At 40.8% G+C, this 26,473-nt stretch overlaps 1 protein-coding gene across 5 annotated transcripts in view; it reads left to right on the top strand.

Moving 5' to 3' along the window:
- myo16 (myosin XVI) overlaps positions 1-26,473 on the top strand; it is a 108,580-nt gene that overhangs the window by 22,494 nt on the left and 59,613 nt on the right. For all 5 annotated transcript variants that reach the window (XR_010930636.1, XM_067603777.1, XM_067603778.1 and 2 more), the window contains exons 2-7: positions 4,768-5,037; positions 15,763-15,833; positions 16,536-16,679; positions 23,289-23,397; positions 25,211-25,335; positions 25,496-25,621. Coding sequence is in view for 4 of the 5 variants with exons in the window: in XM_067603776.1 (XP_067459877.1) it covers positions 4,768-5,037; positions 15,763-15,833; positions 16,536-16,679; positions 23,289-23,397; positions 25,211-25,335; positions 25,496-25,621 (845 nt within the window). In the remaining variant the exon portion in view is untranslated. The remainder of the gene's footprint in view (positions 1-4,767; positions 5,038-15,762; positions 15,834-16,535; positions 16,680-23,288; positions 23,398-25,210; positions 25,336-25,495; positions 25,622-26,473) is intronic.

Consider the following 26,473-nt stretch of genomic DNA (forward strand, 5'->3'; position numbering starts at 1 on the left):
GTATTACTTTTGTATGTCGGTTTAGAGCAGACATTATGTCATCCTGTGGTTTTTCCATCCAACTATTGAGTGAATTTTGTGCAAAGCTTTTGAAATTAATTTGAAAAATGAACTAGTAACGATGTGTGTTTTCATCAGCTAGTTGATTTACATACTATATTCATGTGAAAAATGGGAAACTGAAGTATGTATCGATCGAGGGAAAATTCTTATTGATCTTTCCTGTCAGCTAATGTCGGCTATATTTGATGTTTCCATCTGAAAAACTGAAGCCAAAGAAATGCTCCTGGCAATGTTCTGTCTATGACAAGTCACGAGGGACAGACTTTGTATTCACAATATGTCACAGCTAAAGCCACAAGTGAACTGCCGGGCAGTTCAAGTGGAAGTTAAAGTGCAGTCGTAGTGCACTAAGCTTACATCATTATTTATTTAAGAGTACATTTGTATCACTTTATCTTTACTGATAGGATATGCTTTACTTCAGGGTGTTCAGCTGGTCTTGATAGATAATTTTTTAAAAATCCAGTATCCAGTACATAATGTTTTGTGTGTGAGTCATGTCAGCATCAATATGCCATGTTATGTGACGTCTGTCATGTGCAGGGAGTTTATGGGTTGACGCGATTATACCCTTGAACGCAGGGTGACAGAGAGTGTGAAGGATATAAGTGGCAAAACCGAAGAAAAGACAACAACAGAGTCGAGACAGAGATGGAGACAGAGAAAGAGATGCTTTGTAAATGCAACCCATCCACATTTTGTGTTGTGTAAGAGACAGAGCTATTGCGCTTTATGATATCGGCTACCTTATGTGACTTGTACTACAAGAGAGGTATAAAAAACGGCATTGAACTTGTTTACAGCTTCTCTGATTTTTCTTGTTCTGGCAAAGCTGTCTCTAATCACACTCACAGTTTACCATTAAACCTTTAATAGATCTTTAATAGATGGGATGGCAATGTCGGTTGGTGATGGCAGTGAAATTTTGATGGTCCCCAGAGGATGAAGCCTGTTTACTTTGATGATCCCCTGACTTCTCCTCTAGCGCCACCATGAGGTCGACATTTTTGTTTTTTTTAGTGAAATGTCTCAATATCTATGGGATGGATTGCCATGAAATTTGGTACAGATATCCCTACTGATCTTTTTCTCTAGTGCCATCATGAGGTCAAAATTTCAATTTGTCCAACGCTTTGGTTTATCTATCTAACAGTTTGCTCACCTTTTACAATGAAAAAGACAGCCTCACAGAGCCATTAGCATGGCTGTTGACTTTTAGTCTTGTTTGTACCCACTTCCACACACCTACTGAGTTATGTACTCACAATAAATCCATGGCCATTAGACTGACACATTGGCCAAAGCTGGTCATCTGGGGTGTGCATATATGATATATATATACACTCACTGGCCACTTCATAGGGTACACCTGTGCAATCTAATGCAGTCCAATACATCAACTCTGCCATAAATTCTACATTTACAAAGCTTGTACATTTTCAGTTTTTGTTGACATCGTCAGAAAGGTGATAATTCTACTTTATGTTTATTATTGAGGTCGTAGTGGCTGGCGGTGGTGTACTGGAGCGCATTATACTGAATGCTGTTCGTAATATTTTGTCCACGCCATTAACATACATGAGGGAAGCAAAATATTGGGAACACTTTTCAATACAATGCACTTAGTACATCACCACCACCACCCACTACGAGCTCAATAATAAACATAAAGTAGAATTAGTATAACATATACCAGTGCACCCACTGTAAAAGGAGTCTATGAACCCAGACTGAACACACAAAAGTGACATATTAGAAAGGGTTGCAAGTGTATGAGTAGAAGGGGGAAAAAAAGGAGGCAATAACACAAGGCTGAGGAAGCAGGACTATAGAGATGGAGTGGCATTATATTGAAAAAGGCAGTAGGTTGAGTGTGTTTTTGAGTTTGTATGTGTTTGTTTGCTCAATCTGCAGCCAAGTTCCTAGAAAAAAAATAAAGTAGACACCTGGCATGAACAGTGTAATAATGACCCCCGTGGTGTGGAATGTGAACACAAAAGAATGTTTTTTTTTTACATGTCTAACCAGAGCAGATGGCACTGGTGTATTGTGCAGGAGGTGTGTGTGTGTGTGTGTGTGTATGTGTGGCAAATAGGGGTGGAGGGGGCAGGTGTTTGAATGAATGTGTAGATGTATATCAAGCAGAACAAAGCACAAAGAGACACATCAGCTTCATTTGTCTGCCTGGACAGCATTGTGTCTCTCTGATAAAGATCTAGTCCAAACACACCTCAGCGCCTACAGATGAGAAACGGCGGTGTATAGGATTGACACAAAGTAGCAACAGTCCACTTATGTCTGTTATTGATGTTTTGCTTTTCACTCTTGAGTGTTCAAAGACCTTTTGTATGTCGCTCTCTGCATATGCAAAGAGTTAAAGAGAGATGAGAAAGAGACGGAGGGGTGTGTGTGGGAAACATGGGGACAACATGTAATACTTCAAAGGTGTCCCGCTAACGATACTTTTCCACCTGACGAGCAGAGCGATGTGTGCTCAGTTACATAAAGAAAAAGATGAAATACTGAGACAGAGACGTAGAGCCTCGTTCAAAGAGATCAATGGAGAGACAAACTTAAAAATTAAACAAAGTGGGCACAAAAGGACAAGAGCAACAAAGGCGCAACAAAGTTGAGTTTGATCAAAGAATGCGTAGGACTTAGAGACAGCAGGGCCAAAGAGAGTCTGTGAGTCAGAAAGACAAACACAACATTCACTCTGTCTCTGCTTAGACATCTTCTTCTTCATGTTCTGCTTGTCCTCTGGGCTGGCTGTGACCTGAATTTGTCAAATTGTCAATGCCATCAATGCCAGATTGTGCACTTGGTATGTGAACATATACACACAAAGTTCCTCCATTGATGTAAGTACTTTGACTTAAAGGACTAGTGTGTAGGATTTAGTGGCATCTAGCGGTGAGGTTACAGATTGCAACCAGCTGCGTACCCCTCCTCCTCCCCTTCCAAGCATGTAGGAGAACCTATGGTGGCCACGAAACTTGTGAAAAATGTGAAACGCCCTCTCTAGAGCCAGTTTTGGTTTGTCTGTTCTGGGCTACTGTAGAAACATGGTGGTGCAACATGTCAGGCTTCGTCAAAGAGGATCCGCTCCTTATGTAGATATAAAGGGCTCATTCTAAGGTAACAAAAACACAACACCATCCCGCTAGATGCTACTGAATTCTACACACTGCACCTTTAACCCTTACCTCAAATAACTTATGTAATACATTTTTCATTCGTTAAGTGTGTACTTTTACCTGTGCACACTCAGTGAATCTGCAGTCTGCTGACTACACAAGCAGTACTGTACATCCTAATCATCCAAGCAGACCATAATAGGTTTAGCTGCTGCTGCGCGATCAGATCTGTTTGGCGAAGTTCCACTGAGAGACTATGAGACAGAGATTATGCAGAGTCAGGAGAATCACTACACATTATCGGGATAGGAGAACCAACACACAAAATGCTGTGATGCTTCTCTCAACTGGCCCCGGGGCCAACAGACACAGCAAATATCCTTTACAGTAAATATGCTAAATGATTGCCCACACACACACACAACTGGGTAAGCTGCATGCAAAAAACAGACACAAAAACACACATGAATGCACACAAAACAAAACAAGAGATATTCAAACACAGTTCAGCCTGGAGGTAAAGCTCACAGGTTTATTGTGGTTTATGATCTGAGCCTTGTGTTGTTAGCTCAGTATCAACTTGTATTAGAGTAAACACTTGGGATGAAAGTGTTTTCACTGATTAATCCATCTGTCTTCCTCGTTCTTGCCATTGCATGGACAGCTTGCCAACAGAACTTAAAGCAACATTATGCAACTTTTTTACCTTAAAATAACAGCTTCAAAATAATTTTGATGGCTGACTTATAGGGAATAGGGGACAATGGCCTCTTTCATTCCCACTCCACGCCCCCGAACGCCTGTTCTGGCACTATGTAAGGTGGGTTGAGCAGGTATGATCAGTAGTTACCTGGATGTAACTCCAGTTCTATGAGTACATGCGGATTGGTCTTCAGCTAATAAGCAACAGCTGGCTCGCCTGATGAGCCCTTTGGTGAATTAAAATCACTTGTTATCTTGTCAATATGTAACTATATCGTTATCAATAGAACTAATATACATACTAGCAGCCACCGGACTGTATTTTCAGCGGTGTGTGAAGATGATGTGGATCATAATGTAAGTCAGTCAGTATAATGCTAGCTGTTAGCAACTACATTTTAGCACACAGCTGCTATGGATTCAGATGTTGACGATCACGGAAATAAGATCAGCCAGAAGCACAGTGAGGGATGTCACAACAGTAACCCTGTGTCTAGACCATCTTCATGTCTACACAGGAGGCGTTCAGGTTTCCTGTGTAGACACAGACGCAGCACTCACTGCTGCTGCTGCTCTGCTAAACGTGCTGCTCATGCTACGCTTGCGATCTAGACGTTGCATAAGTGTTGAAATCTGCTTCCCTTTAAATGGTGTTCCTTCATGTTATAATAGTGCGATACCCTCACTGCTCATATTTCAACAGAATTAAATGCACCAGCGTCCTGTAATTACCACTTGTGGCAGCAGAGGCTGCTGTTGCTGCTGCTAAGCAGAAGTTATATAGTCTTGCTTTAAATGGAAACAATTCATGTATAAATAAATTACATGTATTTATTTGTCTTGCTGTCTCTCTCTGTCTTACCAGGTTGTTTCCAGCTATGTAATGTCTTTCGTCAGAACATGGAGATAGACCAGTGTCTGCTGGAGTCTCTCCCCATTGGCCAGCGCCAGCGGCTGGTCAGGAGGATGCGCTGTGACCAAATAAGGGCATACTACGAAAGGGAAAAGAGCCTTCAGCGCCAGCAGGGTGGAATCAAGGTCCGAGCCCCACCCAACCACCGCAAGAAGCACCGCGTTCGCTTTAGCCTCGCCGATGTCATACAGGATGCCATCATTCGCCATGACGACAAAGAAGGTGTGTGTTTGTAGGTGTATGTCTGTTTGTCGTCGTGTGCAGAGATAGTAGTGTGTGTGGATGTGTACACAGTAAACATTTGAGGGTGAGCGCAGGATACCAGATTTGCAGTGTTGGCACACCTACAGTATATTGTCTGTCACAACCTGTTAAATTTTCTGACACATACACAGCAGTGGGACAAAACAGTGCTGCTGTCTGCAGGTCACACGATTTGTTCTGCTGGAAGCTTGCCACTCAACTAGGAGAACTGAGTGGAGCTCTTATCCTTATACAAACAGCTCTCAATGACAAAATAATGTAGTAGGTATGACAGTGCCTGCTGTTGTAAGCAAACTGTTATTCCACAGAATGGCTGTCACTTTTTTTCTTGGAGTCTAGGTAAAAGAGGCCCATTGGCTTTTTGTCACCTTCACCATTCAGTGCCAGAGTCAAGGGATGCCAAAAGTAACAACATGCCAATAGTAACAATAGAGCATATGACAGCTTTTGTGTAAGTCTTTCTGTAAACTAGTGCTACATACTATGATATAATAGGTCACTTGCTTGGTTGCTTGACCTGGCTGACAGCCACAAACAGTATAGTTTGCAGAATTGATATAAAATTGTTCACAGTTCCATGTGACTTATAGTATATAGTATATTTGGTGGTGCAATTAAAAGCAGACACAAGTAATTCAAAATATTTGATGAACCTTCCCCATTTGCCCTTAAAAAAATATTTTAAAAGTCTTTGTGTTTGTTACTGCATTTGTGTGGAGTGCTCTTCATGTTCATTTATATATCCATTGTCAGACTCGTCATCGGGGGGATCTATTGACAGTTGAGCAAAACTGTGAGAGCTTTTCTCAGGCAGACAGTAAATCATATTTGCCCTCGGGCTTGGGGTTTAAGCAGGACTGCACCTTGCTCCCAGTAAAGACTTTCAAATACTCACGCTGTTTTTGTAAGATCAGATAGTGAATAAACTCATAAGATTCAAGAGGTCTTCACACTTCATTTTAAAGGGCATTGATTTTCATCCAATCTTACCATGTTTCTTTTTGTCTATGCCAATCATTTGCCAGTCATTTATGCAGCTGTCCGGGTGTATCTGTGTCAGTTCTACTAGCTGTCTTTGCAGGTCACTGTGTTAATCTCTGCTCCCTGGCTGCCAGTGAGGTTCAGCTGGGGTCTGTGGGAGCAGCTGGTGTGCCATTGCAACAGCCAGACTAAAACCAGGGTTCCTTGGCTTGGCATGAATCAGACCTGCTACCCCTCTGTCTAATGCCTACCTACCAGCCATGGCACTGAACTGGTACCAGGCTACTGTTTGCTTTGCTATGGGAAGACCTCTCGACCTTTGAATGTTATTCAAGACAAGAACTGGATCTGGATTAAAGAAATAGTAGACTTATGTACAGCGGTCCCTGCATAAGGGACAGATTCACTTCTAACAGATAAGTTGAGTCAAGGGACTGCTTGAAAGCTTTATGATCTATTCATGTAATGTTGGCCTGTCTGCTTTACTTTGTCTAGGTCTTTGTGAGGCCTTGTGGGGTCTATCCAAAACCACTTTTAGGTAATACTGGGGTTGGGTAGGTCAGCACTTGCTACATCTGGACAATGGTTCTTGAGCATTCAAGAGGTGCTCATGTGCAGAATGATAGGTTTTTCTCACCATTGCTGCCTTGAGTTAGCCTCTTTTTGTACAGAGTGATAGGATTTGCCTCAGGCTTGGACCCTCCCCAGAGTAATGTGTGAACATTTCTGGATCTTTTCCTCTCACTACAGAAGTATTTTAAGAGAAGAGGGAATATGTAAACAGCGAGAGCCTGGGGGTTAATCTGGTGGATAGGGGTAAAAGTGCAACTGAAAGGGATTTGCAGTTGTAACTCATTGACAATTCCAGTGTAACTAAATCTCTCGTCTAGAAAGTAGACCTCAACAGAAATATTAAACAGCATACATTAGTGCTGATTTCCTCTTTATAAATGATTCAGGCAGTTTCACCACATCTATATCAGATACAACGACCAGAAAAATTGGATATCTTGATTAAGTTATGCTCTCGATATTATTGTTAAAGATCAACACATTTTAAGAGTATTTTGAAAATACTTTGATTAATAATTTGTGTCTTATGTAGTTTTTCCACAAAAAAGTTCAAGTACCTAGTTGGAAATTCTTGAAATTACATCAACTCCTTCTCTCTCATTAAAAAATCCTGAATCTATGAATGTGCAAATAAACTTAATTTCAGTAGTTTAAGTGTTTCCACTTCACACTTGTGTAAGTTGCATTTTGGAAAACTGTTGGCTCCAAACCAGCTGTGATACCAAAAATCACGCTTGTAGATTTGAACTCAGATTTAAGGTAAGCACAGAGAAACTTTTCCCCCCCTTCAGCAGATGAACGTGAAAACAGCCTTTTAGCGTCAAACCCTGCACATACATCATTCTGCACAGTGAAGCTCAAACATCTAAGTGAGGTAACAACAAGCAAAACACATTTTTGAGTGGAGTGGCACTTTAAATATCTCATGGGTCCCTTCAAGTGTGAAGTGTGAAATGAGACTGCTAGACTGTGTCAATAGAGTGTTAGAGGCCAACAAAAATCAACGCCTCTTTGCTGATAGACAATGATATCTTTAACATTGCAATTATCTCGAATGAACTGTGCATGTCTCAACTTGATTAGTTTTCACATTTTTAGCGTGTCCCCAGATGGTGCTGATTGATGGAAAAAAATTGATGGAAAGACATTTTGGTGACTCATCATTATTAAGAAGTGAGTGTGCAAGAGAGAAAATGAGAGATTAGCTAAATGAGACTCGGGGAGAAAACGACTAAAGAAACAAAGAGGCTGGGAAGAAATAGATTGGCAGAGATAGAAAGAGAGACAGTGAACCCTTGTTATGTTCTAATTAAAGCCTGATTTTAGCGAGCTGGCTTCAGGATTAGATTCATGGATGCAGAAGCTCAGTCTGCTGACAAGGCAGCAAACATACACTGTCATACAAGGATTTATTTTCTTATCGGTTTTCTTGGACTGGAAATAAGAGCAAGGAGAATGAGATGAGGAGAAGCAGAGTAAAAGAGGAAAGGATGAACACAATGGGAAAACTGGCAAAAGAAAGAAATCGAAAGGCAGCAGGAAAGAAACATCCAGTCCGGGAGGATATTGTACCGTAGCGTTAAGGTGAAAAAAGAGCACACAACCATATAGTAAAATAGAGGCATGCCATACCTCATCTTCCTTCTTTTTTCCTATCTGACATATGCAAACATCTGGCTCACTTGCCTGGTGACATTTGGTGAAATTGCTTTTCCCAAACCTATCTCTTAACTTCATCAAAGTGAGACACAAGTGGAATGGCAGCAGCTGTTGCCCTTACAGCTATGGAACTTACAATCAATTTTTATTATGTCTTCCCTTTTCAACAGAATAATGATATGAAGTATGACATTTTGGTGTCTGTGGTTCTTACTGAGGTGACAATTCCTGGTAAAACAAACAAAAATTCAAAGCAGCAATTAAGGTGAATTTAAAATGACTGTATTTTTAAGGAGAGGAGTTTTCCTAAGTTATCTAATGGTAATGAGACATTTGTTATTGACAGTATAAAGCTGACTATTACCATCACCTGTTTCCAGTAACTTGTTTGCATCCTGAGCCCTCTGATGCATCTTTTGTATAAATATATGTTAAACCATCTGACATTGTTTAGTTTCAGTATTATCATGGAGTTCTTGTGTATTCGTGTGTGTGTATATGTGTGCATGTGCGTGTATGGTTGCCTCTAGAGTGCCTGTCAAACCGTTTGTCAGTCCAATATTTTGGTCCAGAGTGAAATATCTTGACAGCCTTTGGATTCATAGTCATGAAAGACATTCACAGCCCCCACAGAATGAATTTTTTTTATCCCCTGACTTTTTATCTAGCACAGTCCTCAGATCACACATCAAGTTTTTTCCCACTGATACTAAAGGTCATCCATACTATCCAATCACAAACACTTCCAATTTTCTTAATGGGGATGCCAGCAGCAGTTCTGATGGGGATTGCACCCAGTCACTGCGGTAATGCGCGAGTGCTTCTTCCCCTGTGCCTGTGTTGTGTGTGTGTGTGTGTGTGTGTGTGTGTGTGTGTGTGTGTGTGTGTGTGTGTGTGTGTGTGTGTGTGTGTGTGTGTGTGTGTGTGTGTGTGTGTGTGTGTGTGAGAGAGAGTGAGTGCTTATTATGCGTCAAGAGGTTAAGATATCCTGGCACTTTATGGAAGTGTAATTACTGTATGTGTGCATGCACATACACAAAGAGTTGTCTGAATAGCCACCTACTGTTATTGATCAGTATGTATAGATCCATCCTGCAAGCGCAGAACAGTGACTCACAGACTCTGAGTAGTTCTTCTTAGTGAGGAAGGGAGGCAGCAGAAGTCATAGTAATAACTTCCAGTCTTGTGTGGTGTTTTGGTAGCCTGGTGTCGCCAGACTAATTCGCTAATAAAACATGAGTTTTGCAGATTCGTCTGGTTCCCAGGCCAGTGTTTTGGAGCTCTGCTTTACACATAATTCATAAAATTAAATTATAGCATTGCTATAATTGCTATATATCCACATAGCACCTTTAAATCATTTTTGTTGATGCAGTCCCTACCCGGGATCAGTGCCATGGAGCTTCTGAAAAATCAGATTTTCAGGAACATCAAACTGGCCTTTGTCCTGGCAAATCAAGAGCCTAAATAACTCAAAACTGTGTGACAAGGTGGCACTACTCCTCATATTCATTTTAGTCCTCAGTATTGGATGAACCCAAATCAATATTCATATGTTCATACTGTACATTTATATAACTTGTCTCAATCTCAATTTAGTATAGCATCAGGATAAAACAAATCATAATTTTCCTGTGAAAAGAAACACTTCCAGTAGCCTTTTTTGTCTATGTGGAGAAGAACTATATAATCCTAAAATTACTTCGACCTTCTATTTTCCACATGTGGCTGTTCTCACAGCCAGTTTTCGACACGAAAGGAAATTCAGTTAAATCCTGCACAAAGGGAGCACTAGTGTGTTACTGTCCTGCAATGAATTTAATGTCTTTCAGTCTCTGTCAGTCAGATAATATGTGAGGAGTGCATGCAGATTAAGGTAAGACTGTATCTTTCTCTACATTTTGTTATATGCTGTGTGTTTTTCAAAGGAAATGATATTCCCTAGACACCTGTTGTAGTTGTGGTGGACGTGTTGGACAGCACCACAGCTGAAGTGGAAAATCAATGTACCACTCAGTATCCTGTGCTGTAGTCTGAACCTAAAGACATTTAGCTGTCTGTTATTTATCAGTCAGCTGGCTGTCACCACCTCACATCTATCCAACACTCAGGTGTCCTCTTCAGTGGAGAAAACATGTCACACTGTTACTGCAAGCCACTTGAGATTATATATATATATATAATCTCCCCAAATGATAAAACATAAACCAGAGAGGGAAGTGAAGAAAAAGAGAAATACGAATGTGATATTTCTCTGCAGTAGAGCATGCTGGGATTAAAGGAATGTCAGACACCTATCATGTTTTTGACAGAACGGGGCCCAGGCCTACAGACATGGTAGAAAAAGATGTCTTGATATCTTTCGCCGGAATCCAATTTAAAACCTTACGATTCTGCTAAAGCAGGGAGCACTTTAATGTAAAATACGTCATCGTCCAGCATATTAACACTTTTCACTGGCAGTGTAGTTTATCTGAGCTCATGATGTTAAACCTTTGGTTCACTTGATGACTCTGCAGCGCTTCTTTTAGAGGTTTGGTGGTAGCTAATGAGCAGCTCAGCTGCAGCACATTACACAGCATGTAAATGTACTTGCAAATGTCACTTCGGTTTGGTTGGATGCTGGTGTGGTCCTTACTCTTCAATACCATTACTAACAGCTGTCTGTCCATGTCATGTAGGCTAAGGGCACAAGTTTGTTTACTTTGTCTCTTTCCTCATTCCCTACGGTGTAACACCAGCAATCTGGTAGCCTGCCAGCTGCTGTCAACCAAACTCAAGACAGCAACATGTCCTTCCTGCTGGCTGAGACAAAACGAATATTTCTGATCTTAAGACCTTTTTTCTTCCTTTTATAATAATAAAAAAATACATTAAACAAATAAGTTGACCATTTCTTTTGACTGCGTGTCTTTGCTGTAAAGGTATTGTATGGTTACAGAGACTGAAATCCATAAAGTGTGCCTGAACAAGTGCATAGGAGATGCATGGCCCAACTTACAGAACACATCACAAGATTATCTGCATTTAGAGTTCAGTATTATTGGAAAACTGTGCAATATCTTTTTTCATCAGGATAGAAACAAAGGAAAAATTTCGTAGCTCATTTCAGAAACATGGGGCAGTGAGGTGAGACTGGGCTTCTTGTGACTATGACTGTGTGATAAGGACTGAAGAGACAGATGCATTTATAAACGTGAGGGATTTGAACAGAATCTCATATTGAGCTGCCAAGGAATGACGCTTTACATGAGAGGAATATGTTTGGAAACTAGAGGAAGAAAATTGGCAATACTTCAGTGAAGTGACACTATGGAGCATGCATTAAAGGGATCTTATCAAATTCATGGAACATCACGGTCCAGTAAAACAAGGAAAAGCCGAAGAATCGAAAAGACAGGCTGATGATTACACAAGTACATTTAATCTTGCACTTAATCTGTAGAACATGCTCGTCCAGCATGTGCATTATCCAAGAAGTTCACATTCAACAAAAAATAGTGTTATTATCACTCATGACTTGCTGTGGAGGTAAGTAATATTTCTCTCTTAGAGATAGATGTTGTATTCAGGTCTTACCTGAACACACAGACTGAATGAATTAATGAATGAATGACAGCAGCATTGATGTTGAGGCCAGCAGAAGATTCATTAAGAATCTGACAGCTCTTTTATAGCTTTATGTAATATTACCTTGTTAAAATGTAGAGCTGTGGAGAAATTTTGCACTTATTTCATAGTAAAGGAGGGCCAGTGAAGTCTTTAAGGTTGGGTTTATCACAGAATGGATATATACAGTAGGTACCTGCAGTAGGGCATCTAGTTCGATCTAGCAGTTGAGTCAGTCTATACCTTATTTAGGCTTCTTGCTCTTGTCCTCTTATGCTCTCTCTCTCTCTCGTTTCCACACTCCCTACCAGTTCCCATCTGGTTGCCATGGAAACTACACATATGTCTCTAACAGCTGTTTTGCAATTTTCCACAAAATGACAGCCAATTTAGATTTGCTCCTACTCTCCATTTCCCTATCAGCCTCTCGATAAAGACACACGTGCACGCATGCACACACACGCCAACACATGCAACCAAAGCTTGAGATCATAGCATATAGCATAGCATAGCATACAATCCAACACCAACTGACATAAAGATTTAGTATAGAGAAAAAAATGGCATATAGCTGCTTTACTGTACTTGTATATATCATTCAGTGGACATAAATCTCCATGATGACCAGTGTTGCTTTTCACTTTTATCTACATTACTGCACAGATAAACATTGTCATTCTTTAAACCCACAGCACCACCTAAATACACTTTGAACACTCTAAATATAGCTCTTAATCAGGTACTTTCCCCCTGTTTACAAATGTTCATGAGTTATTACTTTTCTTAGTTTACCACTGAATAAACTGTATGATATAATGACACCTTTATTTTACTATAGAATTGGCACTCCAGCCTGTCCTTATGGTGTTTATCACCTTAAACCAATCAGTTTGGTTGACTGAACTGCCATGTTGTCGTTAGGAAGAAAATAGCCATTTATATCCATTCAACTTTCTGAGTGGCTTTACCCTCTTTGTTAAAATCTTTTTGACTCATACACTAGTTGGAATTGCTGAGAGCAGGGCCTGTATTCATCCTAAGGCTAAAAATAGGGGGCATGTCAGTCCTAACATTTAGACTCCTGTGTACGTTTTTGGTGTAAGAGTAATTCACAATGAATAAATAAAAAATAATATAAAAATCAGTCGACTAGTTTGAGTTAGAGATAGTCTAGAGGACTCCCAAGACTCACAATCAGTCAGCTACTGCCGGCGATAATAGTTGAATTATCCATCAAAAACAAATCCAACAAAAAACTCTTCAGACTCCACTTTGTCCTGCCATTTAGGAGGACGTCTAGTGGTGACAGAAAATGCTTTGTGAAAATAGCCCCACATTTACATTGTCAAGCTATGAGATAACTTACACTGATCTTAAAAGGAAATAGTTTGAAATGTATATCTATGTACAGTATAGTTTACCGCACTCCCTCCGTACTCCACACAGTAGAAACTTGGGCCTCCTACACAGACTGCAACAGTGGTTGGTCATCACGAATCTGCCAATAGTACAACAGTACTATTGATTCCTTTTCACAACATTCCCAGGCAGACGCTTTGTTTTTTTCTTTTACTGCCTCAGGGTCAATTTGTAGTTCTTGACCTTCGACCTCTCTTTAGACACATTCAATAATGTGCCGTAAAACTCAGACAGGTTCTTCTGTCAAGATCTAACACTAACAGGCTCTAACTGATAGGAGGTTTTGCAGACCAGAAAATGTCTTAATTACTGACTGACTATCTTTTTGGTCACTGTTTATTATTCTTTAGCAGCAATCATGCTGACGTCTCGCCTGCTTAAAGATTTCACATTCACTAATGAGCAGCCCTGTGATATAAGACAGGAAAGCTAGAGCATTATCTATTCCCTGGTAGCTACTTAAGCATTAGATAAGCCTTAATTGGAGGTTTACAGTCCTGAGCCCCTACAGTATGTTGAGGAGATTGAAGATAATTGTGCTGATTGACTCCAAGGTTGGCCAGTTTGTTTCTACTCAACCATTTAAAGGCCATTAGGCTCTGAGGGCCATTAGACAAATGGGAAAATATCTGTGTACTGTACAGTATGTGTTTGGTCAGTTTAGTATGTGTGCACGTTAGGTTCTGAAATGATTTGGCAGTTAATTATTTAGGTAGTTTACAGAAAATGAACTGGTGACAATTGTGATAATTTATACATATGTAAGTAATAAAAAAATCTCTTCATATCTTTGTAAATAGAATCTCTTTCGGTATTTGACTGTTACAGACAAAATAAGCAATTCGTCAACCTCAATTTAGGCTGATGACGATGATGATGGACAATTATTTTTACATTTCTCAGAGTAAAATATTGAATTCAAATAGTTTGAATGATGAAGTGCAGCCCTAATGTGTACATGGGGTTGAGGGTGCAATCGCATTCATGACTGCGTGCACATTGGACATGGTCATGTTTGTTTGAGAATTTAAATGTGTACATGATTCCAGCAAATCAAACTTATATACAGTAGATACATACATATACACATTTTGGTGGCTACAGTTTATGGTGCTGTTGAAATATATCGTTAAATTATTGATCAACTTATATGGGTGTTTCAATGGCTGCTGCCAATATTTATATATATATATATATATATATAAAATGCCGATATAACACAAAATTGCTGAATTTAAATGAACTAAATGAACATTTAACACTAATGTTATTGTCTGCATTGTCTCTGTTTAGATCTGCACTCTGTCTGCAGTGCACTTATTTCAAATAAGGAATTTAAGTCTTACTGTTTTCTCTCAGGTAACGTTACATCCAGCATTGGCACGTTACCCACTGATGTCTGCCTGTAATATATGGTCTTCTAATGTATGTTTATTAGTGGTTATTTTGTATATTATGACAAGCACAGGATTACAGACCAGCATCTATGGTAAAACCTACTTGCTGTGTGTGTGTGTGTGTCTGTGTGTGTGGGTGCATGCCTGTGTGTGTGGGCTGGATGAAGTTATTCAAGCAAGTCTGTCAAGATAATGACCCTTTTAAGTAAAATGACCTCATGGGGGTCATCAACAGGGTTCATTAGATGGAATTATCACCACAGTAATTACCATGGTTACTGTCTTCAGAGCCATTGGCTTTGCTTAAAGACTTCAGTATGTGTGTATGTGTGGTGTGTGTGTGTGTGTAGGGATTGCGTGACAGTGGTGGCTGTTTTGCTGGTATAAGGTCTTCCAGAGTTTAGTGAGTATCCATCTAGTGCTGTCAGTGTTGGTGGGATCACATATGTCCAAACCCCAGTACTCCACTTCCCTTTCTTGTTTGTCCATCCCACTCTATTTATCTGTCACACACTCCAGTACACACACACACACACATGCTCACTGTTTCCCTCTGCATTCTCATTCATTTTTTTGTAGATGTTGAATAAAAATTATATCAGCGGTATAACAAAAATCACTGTGACCTTGTTTAGCCTACAACTGTCTGCTCATCTGCGTAAGGCTGACTGTGTGAACTCGTTTGTAATGGCTCGTGTTTTTTCATCAGTAGATCTGTGTCAGTGTGTGAGTGGGTGGTGCGGCTCACTGGAGCTCACAGTATGCAATGTGAACGTGTGTAATCGAGAGGCTTTCTGGTTTGCTGCTGGAACAAGGAGCTAACAGACACACACACAGAGCCTTAACACTGATGCAAACTGACATGTCAAGGACCGTTAGGACACTTGGCACATGTTGGTTTTGATAGGGAGTGGTGAAGATCAGTGTTTGTGTGTGTGACTGTGTGACTGTTTTACATGCCCTGAGTGCCTCGTCTGTCTTCACATACAGCAGGTGTGAACTTATGGATGTAAGTAGATAACAGTCAAATATTTTTGTGTTGCAGTGTTGCGTCTCCTGAAGGAGGGAGCAGACCCTAACACTCCCATTTCTTCTGGTGGATCCTTGCTACATCTGGTAAGACACACACATACACACACACACAAGATTTCTGATAGTTGAAAGGGACATTGTAGTGACGTGCGTACGTTTATCCCAACCCTTTCCAAATTCTAAGCCTAATTTTAGCCTTAACCATGAAATATATTATTTTTATGGACAGTTTTTGTCCCTATAACACGATTAATAAGTGCAGACCCTCACATACTAAGTGGTGGTGTAAAAAGTAGTCAAATATCTAGAAAGATACAAAAATGCCACCTTCATTTTACTGAAAATGGTTCAGATAAATAAAATAGGAAATAATAACACTGAGGTAAAATTATAAAGTCTCACAAAATGGAAATTATAGAGTGCCGGGATGTCAGTGTGTTAAGTCCCAATGTGTGATCAGTACAGCAGTATCAGTACAGCACCCTATCAAGCTGCATGTCACATCATGGTTGAGACCACATGTTTTTTTTTATTTGAATGAGGTAATCAGACAAGTTAGTCCGTCTGTCTTGTCCAGGGAGGTTGCTCATATTACACTACAAATTGTAGAGAGAGGTCAGGAAGGAAGAGATGTGTCCGAGTACTGGACAACTGCTGCACAATCACATTTTTCACATACATTAATTATTATGCCGTACTCACTAAATCACACATCTGTACTGTTTATATTTAGAACTGCTTCGGGAAATATACATTTCTGCAGACTAATAATAATTACATCTACAGTGTGCTCGCCATGACAATGTGTTCGCGGCGGAGCTTCTGATCGAGCGAGGGCTGAACGTCAACCTGCAGGACGAAGACCTGTGGACAGCACTGCACATAGCGTGTGTGTGTGACCATGCGGACGTGGTGCTGCTTCTGCTGCTGGTGAGTCGAATCCATTTTTTATTCATAAAGCCCAGTATCACAAATCATAAGCGCAAATTTCCCTCAAGGGGCTTTACAGTCTTTAGACCCTGGATTCACACACATTCCCTCGAGAAACACACATACAAACATAACCACACACTACATGGATGGAAGAGCTATTACATACTACAAATACACACACACACACACACACACACAAACACACACAGGCAAACATTTTGGACATAGTTTTCTTGTTGATCTTTCCAATTCCAAGCGTGTCAGCTACAAATTAGATTAGTGTTTTGGAATGGCTTGGCATACGAGCTTCATGTTTCGAATTAGCTTTGAACCAGTGGCTGTATTCACATTAGTCATCCAGAATTTTCTCTCCAAGTGGAGCGTCTTTCATTGATGAGGGCTTTTGGATTACCAAGGGTCTGAAACACGACTTTCCATTCTTCCACAAACCCAGCTGAATCGCTGAAAATGAGGATATTTAGAAATTCGGCATTAGCATGATATCAAAGCGAGAGTCTGTTCCGTGGAGGATGTTTCCAGCTCGTCTCGGGTCTGTCTTGACAAGAGCTGTGGTTGTGCTGATTAGGTCCATAATGAGAGCAGGGCCAGCTGCAGGGGAGGGCATTCACATCAGGCCCAGTCACACAGTGGGCTGGGTCTGCTCTGCTGGTGTTGATTAGACCCGGGGAGGGTTGTCAGTAGTTCGGAACTCTGTAGAATCTTGTACAGCTTGGTTCTGCTGATTGGGTCCTGAGTGATTGCTGGTTTCCTATCTGTGGGGCAGGAAAGAGATGTTCCTGAGAGGAATGGATATGTTTGAAGAGCTGCCATCCAAAGGGTGTGCAGGGTGGATCTGTCAGCCTCTACTGACTGTATGACTGTTTGGCTCATGTGTTAGTCTTTTTGTATTTGCATGCTTTTAATTTCCCTGGAAGCAAAGATTAATGCAGGCTGCCTAGCTTGTAGAGCAGAGTATGATATAGATACGCCAAATATAATTTATGCAGCGAGCTATGCTTTCATTATAGGCAATACCATAAGAGAGAGAGAGAATGATTTAAGACTACTCCCTGGGAGGCAGTAACTAAATGTCTCCCATTCACCACCAAGACAGAACCAGTTTCTAGTAAATTAGGTCATATTTACACAGACCTCAGTCCTGTTGAAAGGGAGCAGGGGGTAAAAAGAGAAAGAGGAAGACAATTGCAAAGAAATTGAAAATATCTGATTCAAACATTTTCCAGCTTACTGTAGCAACACCAAAACATTTTTTTTCTCACAGCTTGAATTTCCTTTAATACTAAGTGCTTCTTTATTTGACTGCATCTACTTCTGCTTGTGTGAGTGTGCACTCGTGTGATTGTGACAGTATTTGGACGTGAGGAGACATAGCTCAGTAAGATAGGAGACTTTAAAAGTCTCGGTTTTCAAAGTGCTGTATGTTGGCATGGAATGATTTTTCTTTTCTTCAGGGTAAGATAAACACTTGAGTTTCTTTTCCTGGTACAATCAGCATGGAAGATGTTTTCTGAAAGGGGAGCTCAAGGCTCTTCCTGTGTAGAAATAGCTTCAGCCAAGCCATATTTCCGATAGAGATGGAATATCCTTTTTTTTTTCTCTTTTCATTCAGTTTTACACCCATCTCCTCCAGCACAAATGCTGCCAATGCCCAGTCATTCTACTCTGTTCTCAAGCTTCGGCCTTATCAGAGCTGTAAGTAGAAGATCTTCCCTCAGAATATGACGGGTTTACATTTTAATGAGAAGTGGAACAGTGGTCTCGCCAGAGGAGCTTGACTGGCAGCCTTATCTTTGATTGGCACAGGAAGGAATATTACTGCTAATCTATTGTGTCCTGCTCCTTCGTCTATTTCTCTGTTCCCCTCCCCGTGTCCTCTGCTTCTCTGTCCTTGATTTCCTGTCTCTACTTCCTACACAGAGAAGCGGAGTGGTTTTTGCTGACAGAGATGTTACCAAGCTTGTCATGTGGGGAAAGTAGGGAGGGTTTGATGAGACGTCTGGGTGCATTGTCGCTCTGTGTCCGGATTGGCACTAATGTTAATTCTCTTATCTCCTGCCTCCAAACAGCAGGAGAGGGGAGTAAGCCATTTCTAAACACCCTCATTCCCAACCTATTTCCAAACCCTTTCCCAAACCTATTCCCTCCTAGGTCAAGCTCTGGTTAATGTTTGTTATTGAGACCCTGGTGGAATTAACTGGCTGTTCAGAGACAGTGGATCTGTGTGTGGAGTGTGTAGTCTTTATAAATGATTCCTCAAAAATATTACACTACTTGTGTAATATTTGCTGGTTTAAAGTGTCTGGTTATCAAACAAAACCAGAGCAAACTGTGTACCTTTTCATATTGATTTCAACAAAGTCCATTACTTAAAGGTACAGTGTGTAGAATTTAGTGGCATCTAGCAGAACAGACTTGGCAGAAATGGAGTATAATATTCATAAGTATATTTTAATTAGTGTATAATCACCTGAAAATAAGAATCGCTGTGTTTTCGTTACCTTAGAATGAGCCCTTTATATCTACGTAGGGAGTTGGTCTTCTTCCACGGAGCCCGCCATGTTGCACTGCCAAATTTCTGCAGTAGCCCAGAACAGACAAACAAAACACTGGCTCTAGAGAAGATCTTTCACATTTTCCGCAAGTTTCACGGCCACCATAGTTTCTCCTACATGCTTGGAAGGGGAAAGGGAGAAGGGGAGGTATATTCAGTTTGTTGCAACCTCACTGCTAGGTGCCTCTAAATCCTACACACTGCACCTTTAATTAACAGAGGTTCTTAATCTCCATGTGTTACATTTTTTGAGGACTTCTATTCAAAGCCACAAGACACTTATCAAATTTTAATTTCTTAAAAAAGAGACGTGGTAAGTAATTAAATATTGACTGGATTAGTCTTCCTGAGCAAGAGTTTCTGTCATTTGACAAATATAAACACTGCTCAAGAACATATAAATAATAGTCTTAAATGGTTTACCACTGTGCACTTCAACTGTATTTTTTTTTTCAAAATTTATGCTACTTCTTGTAGCAATACGATCATGTTATCCACAGGAGACAGGTTCTGTTCCAAAATGTTTTTTCTCATCTTACAGCTCAAAACCCATGGGGCTACAGTTGTAGAATTGACCCACTTTCCGTGCTTGTGTATGATGAATTTAAAATTTCTGAACTCTGAGTGCTTTGAAGTCAAACGATTAACAGCAAGCCCCTGGCTGCACTGAACTCTACTTGACACTTTTTTGGTCTTTCTGCTGATAATGTAGCCCTCCCTCCTCCAAACATGCCACTGGTTCATCAAGCAATATTTGCACACTCCTATGGTGAGTTATCTGCTTTAATTTAAGTCCCAAACCTGCAAACTCTTAACAATTTGTGGAAAATTTGTTGAAATATTTTCAGGAAATGAAGAGTTTGTGAACTAACATCTGATTAAATATAGCTAAATCAATTTTGGTATAAAATTTTTGTTATAGTGAAGAATTGTCCCTGATTATGCAGAGTCTACCAATGTTTTGTCTTATCCTTGTATCTATAAGATGGCCGATGTGCAACAAGAACAGCAGTGAATACATAACAGTGATTGAAAAGTCATTAAAGTTTGCAACAGAAGAGCCGATGTCGTGCACAATCAAGAGAGAATAATAATACTGTGCCTGCTAAAATTCTTTGTTGCAATTTTGATTATCAAGTTTGAGTGTTCCTGGATTACTTTTTATTATTATTATTTTCACACAACAGAGAAAGCTTTGGGATTATTTGAACTTTCGTACACAGATTTCCTATGTGAGAATTAAATATTCTTCTGATATTTGAGAGTTTAAATAATAATGATCCCTCAGCTGATATTCATTTTCTTTACAGGGAAGGACATTTTACAGCTGAAAAATAAACTTGTCACTAGTGTACAGTTTACAGAATGATAACCCTGTTTCAGAACATATCCTTGGCATTTCTGTACTTCAATTTCCTTGGCTAACATACATGCCAATACCAATATATCTGCAATCAGCTTATATTGGACGATATATTGACCTGGACGATTTACCAGCTGAGGCTCTAATTGGAACTCTTTGCTTTGGTTAGATTTCCTCTGTGCTGTGCTGTGACTGTGTCCAAGCTCAGCACTGACTGCCACAGAGACAGCCATCAGCACATATCTACTAGTTGTTATTGATTTTGTGGCTGTCACTGCATGTAACAACTGCCATTATCGAAAAAGAGATGTATCTCAAGAGACTTCATGTTTAAATAGAAAATAAAACGAACCACGGCTAGTGTGTGGTTTAAACAGATTTCCATCTCTGGGATGTCCGTGGTGGATTCATCATTTTGTGGCAGGGAGCGTGGTGGGGTCAGAAGTCAACTTGTTAACCCCTCTGCGGTCTGCGCGGCTGCTAGCCAGCGCCAACCCGTTTATATCTGTCAGTATTTATCGTGTGAGCTCAGACACATGATTAATGTGTCTGGATAAATGGCCCACACATCATGCTTTCTTCGCCATCATCTGTGTCTCTTGGTCTTAGAGCATTGTGTGCCATGATAGAACTCTATAGATTAATTATTTCTATGCTGACCCTTTTCTATTATTGTCTATAATTATATACAGCTCAGACTCAGGAGGTCAACTATAGCATTTTCACATTAGTTTTGTACATTTTCACTATACGTTGTTATGTTGTTACTGTTTTCACTCTTAAAACAGCATCAGTCTGTCTAGAATATTGAATTTGACTGTATTTATACATTCTCCAAGCACATACATCTCAAGGTTTGTCCAGCTGTTTTGTCCGGCTGTGAGTGAAGGTGGTCAGTGGTGAGAGTGGCCTCCTGACAGACAGAGTAAGATATATATCTATCTGTCTGTCAGCTGATAACTTCATCCAGCCAGACTCCTATTGACTTTTACTGGACCTTGAAGTCTGGGTTAGCACACCCATTTACTGCCCACTATGCAATACACACACACACACACACACACACACACACACGCAGGCACGCACACACAAAAACACACACACATGTTAAAAGAGGCATCCTGAGAGGAACTGTCAGGTTTATGACCAGGTTGATTACAGTTTGGGGGGCAAAGCACAAATCTAAGGAATATTGATGGAGCAGTCTAAATTTGACAAAGAAGGAAAGGGAGACTGGGGATTGAGTGCGTGTGTGTGTGTGTGTGTGTGTGTGTGTGTGTGTGAGTGTGTGTGTGTGTGTGAGTGTGTGTGAATGTACTATATGTGTGGTGGTGGGGGGAATAATATTATGCTCTCTGTTTGACTCATTCATCATCTCATCTCTTGCTCTTCAAGCTGTGCTTCACATGGTGATAAGGTTTCTCGTTCTCTCATGAATAGTCACGAAGCAGCAGCTGATAGTTAATGTTAATTAATTCCCATTGTTAACCTCCAACTAACCCTCATAAGTGAGCAAAAAAAAAAAATCCCACTAGACGGCACAGATTGGTGCATAATGAAACCACTAAAAAACTCTAAATTGACAGCAATGTGCCTTTTATGAACTGTAATTGCTCGGCATTTCTTAGGTGAAAAACATCTTAAAATCTGCAAAACATTTTGGAGATGAAAAACAAATGTCTTATTTATAAATCAATAAGGACTTTCAAGGTTGGTTTGAGGGTTTTTTTTTTAGGCTGGTTGTCCTTGTGGTTTTGCTGATTGGTTTTCAGAGCACTAAGGTTTACGGCTCTTGTGTTGCTCCGTCAGCTGTGTAGCTCCCTCCTTGCATTTTCAGCCTCCTTCCTCCCATTTTGTGCTCTCTTCCAACCCTTCCCTCTCTGTCTTCCTAAGGACTAGGCCATAAATCTCTTAGCTGTAAATATTCAATAAGGATCCTCACTTAGAGTCCCCTGTCCCTGTTATCAGACCCGGTCCAGCTACGATCGTTACACCCCCTTGTCTTTTATGGTTTAGTCAAACAACAGCAAACGATTCACGGCTGGCTTCTGACAATTGCCATTTGAAAGGATGTATGTTACTTTTAGTACCTAACCCCCGAAGAGGGTATGATAAAAATGAAAAGGACAGAAGCAAAGTCCACGGAAGTACATTTTGCATGGCTTGTACACCTTTCTGCTCTACTGGTAAAGCATCACAGCATTTTTACAAATAATGAGTGCAGTAGAGTTCCTCCGAAGAGAAGCAATCAATCATAACCATATTGTGACCAACGACTGTGCTGTGGTCGGAGTAACAGTCATTAACGGAGCCCGAGGGAAAGTCTCCCATGTTATCTCGTGCTGTAGCAGAATACTGCCCTGGCAGGGTCCTTGTTGAGCAAACACACATTAATCTTGTCACACACACGCTCACTCCAATGAACTCAGGTAACGGTAACCAACGCCCTTACTCTTCACTGCCCCACCCCCCCCAGGCAGTTACATAATGAGTTCTTTAATTCACCCTATTGTCTGTTAATGTCTCCATGGTTCTGCTCAGGTATACGCCTCTGGGAAACCAAGATAATTAGGCCCGCTTTATCATTGATTCAAGTCAAGATGAATGGCCCCAGCTAAAACTCAGTTCATGTGTGTGTCTTCTCTGCTTTCTTCTGCCCTGCGTCTGGAAGGCCGGGGTTAACGTCCTGCTGCAAGACGTCAACGGGAACATTCCTCTGGACTACGCCTCCGAGGGAACCGAGACCAGCTATATCCTCCGAAAACACCTTGAGGAAAATGGTAAAGCTCAGCACACCTTCTAATTCATGTTGTATTGTACGGTGAGAAAAAGCTAGCTTTGCCATTTCACATTTCATTCATCATGAACTCCAGTGAGTCACTGAAATGTAGTGGCTTATTTCCATGTTGTCACCGCCCTTTGAGAAGGAGAAAAAGTTAAGCTAAATGAGGAAAAGTATGTTTTTCATTGCCTCTATTTAAGAGGAATTTGGATAATGCGGTTTGGAAAAGACAGTGAATGTTTGATTAACCATACCCACAGTTAGACAGGAGCAATTGTGTTTGTGAAGCAGTTTGTGAAGGTCAACTACACCCACAGGCCTAATGATGGTGGGCTGTGATTTAGGCGCTTCTTTCCAACTGAGAAAGGAGAAGGTCAACACAGGAGCTGGGAATAAAAGAGGCACAAGAGAGAGAAAGTGGCAGAAGCACAGACAAAGAGTGACAGAGGGAGAGACAGAAAAGTACCAGAGCAGTACAGAGAGAACTGGAGTCATGCTGACAAAGCTAGTCATGAAACAGATAGAGACAATGATGGAGGGTCTTCCCTCATCAATCTGTCACTGGCCACACATGAGCCAACACTGGTTCACATGACAAATACAAGCTTCTGACTCTAGACGGCTAACTCTTCAAAGTTAAGACCACCCTACACACACACACACACACACACTCTTTAACCCCCCCCTAGCCACTGAATTTATTGAGACTCCTCTCTGCTTCTGTCTGTCAGCCCCCGTGGTGATCTCTTCCCTCCTGCCTACATCACGCTCCCCTGATACCCCCCCATCGTGCTGGGCTGTGCCACCATGAAACACACTCTTACTCACACAGGCTCGCTCGGCCTCTGTTGCTATAGCAACTTGGCCGCATGCTCTCTATCCCCATCAAGTTTGTGCGGTTGTGGGAAAAAGACAGGCTGTCCATGTGTCTCTACATCAGGAAGAAAGGGGGAGAAGGAAAATTCTGTTTTTTTTGTTCCCTAGTTGTGGCGCCGTGCCACCAAAAAAAATCTGCCTCTAACTTCTCGCGCTAGCTGAGGCATTGTTTTCATATAATAACGAATTCCTACTATTAGAGAATGTGAATTATTTTTTGTTACAGTAATGTTGAGCGTGTCTCAAATACCTACAAAACCCTGAGGCTCTCATTTGTTTGCAAAGACAAACTTATTGATGAGCTGATCCAACCAGTCTATTTGGAGAAGTCCCATTAGTTAGTGCCCTAGAGCTTATCTGAGTGAAATATAGATTGATTGATAATCAATCCGTGCTATTACAGCAACTAAAATCAGGTCCACTGTGAGTGTGATTATGAAGCCGAGCATTGATCTTCATATTTTGGGAATAGATGCCCTCGTAGACCTCTGTCTATCTGTCTCAGCCCAGAGGAAGCGCTACATTGACCTTGCATTGTTCAGGTCAGGGACAGAAGCACTGCATGAGTATTGGATTTTTATTGAAGTGTCATTAAGATCGCTTTTGGCCTTGATCGGCAAGGCTTTGGTTTAAGAGGGGGTTTCCTGTTTGGCGTTTGACGTGTTTGTGGGTTTTTTTTCAGTCAGTGTTGCACATACTGCACAACCCAAATCCTGGTGAGAAATTCAGTTCTGCAAAAACAGGGGGTTTTGAAATGCAAACATGTCAGATCCCTTTACTTGATTGTAACCCACTACTACATATTGCTAAAGTCAGTAAAGTAAGTGTTTTGTCATATTTCATTAACTGATGAATCTGAGGTGCTAGGTTTATGTATGACACCCAAGACATACTGGAGCATGAATGTGTCAGTCATGCTTGTGTTTGTTTTGTAGGGGTGGAGGTGTCATCCATGCACACTATGAAGACACAGAGACCCAGCACCATGCTGTCTGATGTTAGGCAGATAGTAGCCACAGGGGGAAGCCTCAACCAGCCCAATGATGACAGGGTCACTCTGGTAAGTGAGGCTCATGTCTGCTAGTGTTTGGGTTTGTACTTTTCTTTGCATCTCTCCTTTTTATCAGTGGTTGGTTTTGTTGTTTGTTTCCTTAAATCAGTTTAGTTTAGCTTTCTTCTTTTCGCCATCATAACTTAACTCACTCTTTCTCTCTCTTAAGCTCCATATAGCATGTGCCAGTGGATATAGGGATGTGGTGTCTGTGTTGCTGGATAGTGGGGCGGACCCTCATCCTGCAGACAACAACTTTTGGACCCCTCTCCACCTTGCTGCTAAATACGGACAGGTAACCCACTGCTGCACGACAAAACGTCACAATGTTGACTTTCATTAAGTAGTCCTCTAATTTCAACTCATCTAGCCGCATTGATCCAATGTGATTGCAGTCACTAATGAAATGAACAAAATAATGAGGAAATTATGGATGGATGGATTTTTCCTCTGAGAAACTTGCCTCCAGTTACCCTGCACACACTCTGATAAACTGCTCTTTTTGGGTCTATTGATCAGAGACCGTCAAACTGCACTGCATATGCATTTTAGATTAGATGTTTAACGGTCCCTCTTAGAGGAAAGAAGATTGATTTACAGATGGGGCGGAGGTGAGTTGTTGGAGCGATATGATCTGGTGGTTTGAGAGGGATCCAACTATGTAGGAAGGGATGTGATCATGTTAAAATCTTGCTGACCCAACTAGATATTTAATTACATTTTCTGGGCTATGTGCTGGGCTGTTGACGAAGAGATTCTATTCATTTGGTATTTAGAGCCACTCTCTACTTCTTGGGTTCATCTACGCTGAAGCCATGTTTCTCCCCCCACTAGAGTGTGTTTTTAAAAATGCCTTCTTCCCGTTACCTCACAGCCTTTCTCTGTTTTCATTCATACAGATCAGCTGCTTTTGTTTTCTTTCTTTCCTCCGAAATGTTGTCTTTATCTAGTTGTTATTAGATCATATAATTAGATGAAATGGATCTAAATGTATACATCTTCCAGACAGCAATCTTGTGAATGGAATAATAACTGCTTAATGTCTCTTTGTTTCTCAGACTTTCTGCATACATAGTTACTCTGTGTATGTGTGTGTGTCTAATATGTAAGTGCTTCTGACTTAAGAGTGGCAGTCTAGAGGATTGGA

This window comes from Thunnus thynnus, chromosome 11 (genome assembly GCF_963924715.1).
Source record: "Thunnus thynnus chromosome 11, fThuThy2.1, whole genome shotgun sequence".
In the NCBI taxonomy this organism is placed as follows: domain Eukaryota; kingdom Metazoa; phylum Chordata; class Actinopteri; order Scombriformes; family Scombridae; genus Thunnus; species Thunnus thynnus.